Source organism: Erpetoichthys calabaricus, chromosome 14 (genome assembly GCF_900747795.2).
Source record: "Erpetoichthys calabaricus chromosome 14, fErpCal1.3, whole genome shotgun sequence".
Classification (NCBI taxonomy): domain Eukaryota; kingdom Metazoa; phylum Chordata; class Cladistia; order Polypteriformes; family Polypteridae; genus Erpetoichthys; species Erpetoichthys calabaricus.
Window position 1 is genome coordinate 95,013,822 of NC_041407.2, and position 6,000 is coordinate 95,019,821.

At 47.1% G+C, this 6,000-nt stretch overlaps 1 protein-coding gene across 1 annotated transcript in view; it reads left to right on the plus strand.

Moving 5' to 3' along the window:
* The window catches only part of LOC114664375 (tensin-4-like), a 30,191-nt gene extending 24,678 nt beyond the window's left edge, over positions 1-5,513 (plus strand). Inside the window, exons 10-13 of the mRNA XM_051918773.1 lie at positions 2,699-2,867; positions 2,990-3,058; positions 3,357-3,383; positions 4,886-5,513. Coding sequence (XP_051774733.1) covers positions 2,699-2,867; positions 2,990-3,058; positions 3,357-3,383; positions 4,886-5,021 — 401 coding nt within the window. The 3' untranslated portion in view covers positions 5,022-5,513. The remainder of the gene's footprint in view (positions 1-2,698; positions 2,868-2,989; positions 3,059-3,356; positions 3,384-4,885) is intronic.
* The last annotated feature ends 487 nt before the right edge of the window (positions 5,514-6,000 follow it).

Below are 6,000 nucleotides of genomic sequence, written 5' to 3' on the forward strand. Positions count from 1 at the left end.
TGGCAGCCAAACAGAAATGAGATGTGAAACGAGCCGACAGATGACCAGCTAAACTGGGATTTCAAACTCCAGCCAGTTTCTTAATGAGAAGCCCATTTTCTTGCTGTTTATTAAACCCGTTATTGAATATCAGGACTTGTTGCTGCTCTCAGTCTGCCTCAGCAGTTGATTTTCTGATTTTTCTGAGAACACCGTCAAGATGTTTTGGTGAGCCGAGAGATCAGCCTCACTGAGACCTCCACCTTGCTTTATTTTCAGATATCATGTGGTGGGCACAGGTGAGCTGGTCATGTGGCGGCGCGTTTTGTGTCTCATTATTGTTTGGCTGCTAATTAAAGAAAACAAAACAACTAAGGGGCCTGAGTCACGTTAATTAAAACAAAAGAAGTTAATTAGCAGCAAAAAATCTGGTCACTAATGAAGAAGACGGTTAGAATGAAAACCTGCAGCCCACCAGGACCGGAGTTTGACACCCCAGCCTTAATTCTTTCTTTTTTTCCTTATTTTGAAGCCAAACAATAATGAGATACAAAACGAGCCAACGCACGACCAGCAAGCTGTGTCCATCATGTCATATCTGAAAGTAGAGAAAGGCGACGGTCTCAGTAAGGTTGATCTGCTCAGGTCCTCAAAACATCTTGATGGGCGTCTTAGAAAAAAGAAAACCAGCAGTTTTGGAAATGTCTGCTGTGGCAGAATGAGAGCAGCAACAGGCCATGGAATTAAAGAACGGGTTTAGTTAACAGCAAGAGAATGGGCTTCTGGTTGGCGTCTGAGGGCCCGACTTAGCCGCTCATCTGTTGGCCCACTTCACACCTCATTTCTGTTTAAATGACATTGAAGGAAAATAAAATGAAGCAATTCAAGAAGGACAAGTCATATAAAATGAAGGGAGAACTAGTGGTAGATAGGAAAGGCATTATATTGTAGATAGATAGATAGATAGATAGATAGATAGATAGATAGATAGATAGATAGATAGATAGATAGATAGATAGATAGATAGATAGATAGATAGATAGATAGATAGATATGAAAGACACTATATAATAGATAGATAGATAGATAGATAGATAGATAGATAGATAGATAGATAGATAGATAGATAGATAGATAGATAGATAGATAGATAGATAGATAGATAGATAGATAGATAGATTAGTAGTAAATTAAGAAAAGGGTTACAATGAAAACCTGCAGTTGCAGTAGCCCTCCAGGACCGGAGCTGGAGACCCCTGGTTTAAAGTCTAAATATATTTGATTGTAATAGAAATGTATCATTTGTGCCCTCTGATAGAGGTCCGAAGAGGGCAAGACCACCCCTAGAAAAGGATCAGAAATTAAAAATGACTTCATATTCGTAACCACTCACCTTTAAATAGTCTGAAATGATTCGCCACGTGTTTATGTTTGAAATTATTCATTTGTAACCTTCTGGGAGAGGCTCTTAGAGGGCTAGGACCACCGGTCAAAAAATATTCAGGATCAGCAACCTGGAAATACCATAAAATGACACTCCATGTGTCTATATTGGCAATTGAATTTTTTTTGAAATGCAGTGACTTTGATCCCTCGTTTACCATTGTAGAACACCGGGGTGCGTATGGCCACCCTAACCGTGACACAGACAGGCAGGACACTAATGGCCACACAACACACCTTTATTTATAGGTGGGGAAGCGGTTTCTTCACTCCCCAAAACAAAAGCACAGTCCTTTTCTTTCTTTCTTTCTTTCTTTCTTTCTTTCTTTCTTTCTTTCTTTCTTTCTTTCTTTCTTTCTTTCTTTCTTTCTTTCTTTCTTTCTTTCTTTCCCAGCAAGCTCCTCCTTTTATTCAGCTTCAGGAGGCTCATCAGCGTTACCAGGATTCACTCCCAGGTGTGGTGGAAGTCCACAGTAGGCCTCTGCAGCTCCCCCTGGTGGCCCCCACAAAACCCAACAGGGCCACACCAAACTCCAAGTCCCAGCATGCCCTATGTGGTGCCACCACTGGTCAGGAGGTGTCCCAGGTGTCTCACTGATGCCCTCTCTTCCCCACCTGGTCCTTCCATTCTGCTGGTGACCCAGCTGGTTAATGGCCGAGGCCACCCGTCACACCATTAAGAGGTGAACCCCAGGGGTGGGTTGATGTGACCCGCCCAACCTCAAGTCCTTCCGATCATCTTTGCTGAAGACACCTATCGAGTTACTCTTTATCATAAGGGTGTCATCTCCTGCATACAATACACTCCAAAAATTGCCTAAAAATGAGGGTTTTTGGGTTTAGAGGACTGAAAATAAGGGGGAGCCCCAAAAGGTTTGACTTCTTGCATAACTAGATATCAAGACGAGTCAGACGGAGTATCACGTGTTGGGGTTTTCTCAGATTTAGGAGGTGCTGGACCAAAAAAGAGATTTCAAAGCATTTAGAAGTCATTCTCACAAACACAAAAGAGGCGTCAATGGCGTGTGTGTGGTCGCAGGCGTCACTGACGAAAAAAGTGTCAGTGATGTCCCAGAAAGAGCCACAGCAACGTCACAACAGTCAGAGGTCCCCAATATCCGAAGAGGGAGTGACATGAAAGGTGGACATGTGAGGCCAGCAGAGGGGCCTGTGTGCGCCGTGAAGCCGATGGCGATGTCGAGGTCTCATTCGGCTGCACGGTTTTCAGTTTCCAATCAGCCAGGTGGTGTTAATCGTTTCCGTCTCCATTCCTCAGCCTGTAACCTGCTGTACCTGAACTCGGTGAACACAGAGGCTCTCACGGGACCGGTAGCTGTTCAAAAGGCAGTCTCCTGCACCTTCAAGAGTGATCCCCTCCCCACGCCCACCATCGTCAACTTCAAAGTGTCCCAAAATGGCATCACACTCACTGACGTCCAGAGAAGGTAAGCGAGGGTATTAGCACATGCCTCAGTGGGACCCTGTTTGAGCCCACGAGAGAGAGAGAGAGAGAGACCCCCTCCATCTTGAACTTCTAACCTGGTTTACTCCCCCCCCCCTTTCACAGGCAGTTCTTCCGAAAACATTTCCACGTGTCCACACTCAGCTTCTGCGGGCCAGATCCAGAGGACCGAAAGTAAGTCACCTCGCCGTCTTCTGCAGCTTGAAGCACATGCCAGCATGTTGCGGGGCATTTAACTGGGCACGTAGGAAGTGTGCCATCTTTGAGAAATCAGTGAAAGGAGGATTAGAGGGAAGGGCTTTCACGCTTGGCGTCACTCGCGTCTGGAGCGGCCTTGGCATCTTGGCAGAGGTGTGCCAGTCACTCATGGACTTTTAGAATGGCTCACATACCTAAACCCGATTCCTGGGAGTTAATTATAGGACTATTATTACTATTTCTTTTTGTAATGGGGTCTTCTTTTTTTTCCCAGGTGGCAGAAGAACTGCAAGTCTGCCAGGTGAGTTTGACGATGCCTACATTCTGACATGAGCCATTTTATGAGTTTGTGAAATAGCATTCAGTTCCACAGACTGCGGGTACTACAATATGTCAACACAAAGGGAGCGGTCGAGTGGCAGGCGAAGATCGTAAGCAGGAGATCACAACAGGAGCGTCACAGTTGGCCCCTTTTTATAGGACACCCGGAAGGACTCCAGGTGCCCAGTGAGCTTCTTCTGGCTGCACTTCTGGGTGCCAAATAGGGCCCTGCAAGTGCCCAGGCACCCCCTGGCGGTGGCCACGAGCCCCAGCAGGGTTGAGCTTCCATGCTCACAACCTGTGGCCACCACTGGAAGGCAAGGGGACTGCCCTCTGTCGGTCCGGGGGAGAAACGGTCTTGTAAATACACCCCCCACACCCCGGAACTTCCATGGTCAGGGTGTCCCAGCCGTCCACCACAGATTCTTTCCCCCATGTACTTTGTAGTGGTGACTAAGAACAATTTGTAATCTCACGTTTTCATGCAGAATGGAAAGAAAGAAGGTTAGGATACAGCAACCAATGCTGTACAATGGCGAACGATGTGAAAATCATCCGTGGTACAAAGAAAAAATCCACACAAATCGCATAATCCACACGTCAATTATCCAGTTACTTGTCCAAAATGTGCAAAATCCATGCCTTTTTTGCTAAAATATTGTTAAATGTATGTATCTTGGCTGTTATGATCCCACTAGTCACATGGTACATGTATCATTTGCCTAGTAACCATGCAGCATCATAGCAACCACCCACACAAAGAATATTGAATCCAGAGACACGAGATGGCAGGGCGTTAACCATCCACCCATCCAGTATCCAACCCGCTATATCCTAACTACAGGGTCACGGGGGTCTGCTGGAGCCAATCCCAGCCAACACAGGGCACAAGGCAGAAAACAAACCCTGGGCAGGGTGCCAGCCCACCGCAGGGCACACACACCAGGGACAATTTAGGATTGCCAATGCAGCTAACCTGCAGGTCTTTGGACTGTAGGAGGAAACCCACGCAGACACGGGGAGAACATTCAAACTCCACGCAGGGAGGACCCGGGAAGCGAACCCTGGTCTCCTTACTGCGAGGCAGCAGCGCTACCCACTGCGCCACCATGCCACCCCACATCACAGAACATCACAGAATAATTCAAGAATACAAATCCCAACTTACATTAATGGCCATCTGACCATATGTCCAATCATGGACGCCAAGACCTCAGTAAAGGTGGGGGTGTTGACTTTGTGCCCTCCTGCCACTGGTGGTCTCCGCTGACCAGTCACTGAGTAAGGGGCTGCATTTGAATATCGCAGGAGGTCGACCGTGACCTGCTTAAGGCCACTCCATTGTCACTGAGCCACACAAACTTGTCAGTAGTCAAAGGTCCATGTCACGGTTGGTTTCTAATTTTGTTATAATAATTACTGTGACTCTTTGTCTCCATCCTGCATGTTCTCACCTCAGTTTCTGTTTTGCTGTCTTTGCAGGATCTTTGGCTTTGTCGGGAAGTCCCAGGACAACAACTCTGAAAACGTGTGCCACCTCTTTGCGGAGTACGACAGCCTTCAGCCGGCCACTGTGGCCATCGACCTGGTGATAGGACTGCTGGCCAAAGCTGACTGAGCCGCTGAAGGCCGCAGCTCCACCTGGAAGTGGAACTCCTCGCCATGTCTGGCACTTTGTGTGTCCTCCTCATGTACAGTATGTACGTCTGCCTCATCCGGGGGGAGTAGAGACTGCTGAGGGTGCGTCATTTCATTGACAAGGAAGAGTGGACTGGGGGCTGTCCACACATACATGTATGCACCACTGTATATGGAGAAGGTACCTGGACTCTGCACCACTCTCACTGGATGGGCTTGACCCTAAATGTCACTGGGCTGCATGTCCTGCTCAGTCCTCCATGGCTTATCTGGTGAACTCTCATCTTTGTCGCCTGAACCGGGTGCAGCTATGGGCATGTGGGCGCTCCTTTCTACCGGGAAATATCCTGCAAAATTGTCAGTCTAATATGTTTTGTAATTTGTATTTTATTTATCATATTGTGTTAATTTATTTTAAACAGTGTATTCTGTTGGCTTAAAAGTAAATAAAGATTGTCATTTGCATAATAAATGTGGGTAAATGTTGGTGGCGTCAGTCAAATGATTGTAAGTTTCAAAAATTGTGATGGGGGGCCCCACCCCAACGGAAAAAAGTATGACGGCAGCAGAATGTTAGACCCCCATTATGTGACCAACATGGTAGCCCGCACAGCACATGCAAAGACCAGCCACCCCATTGAAAAGCCTCATAAGGCCACCCCTTCAGTGCCACAGTCCTTCCTGGGACACACTGTGCCACTGCTCTGCCCACTTACTGGGCACTCACATATGTCCATTCTGGGCGTCCCTGGTGTCAAATAAAAGAAAACCAGGAAAACGATAGAACGTGGCATTCACACGATGATCGATTGGTATTGACAGGTCCAAAGTATGCCAAGAAGGCTTTCCCGACACCATTACACCACCACCAGCCTGGACTGTTGACACAAGGCAGGTTGGCTACATGGGTTTATACCGTTGGTGGCAACCATCTGTGGGTCTTAGCAGAAATCAAGAAT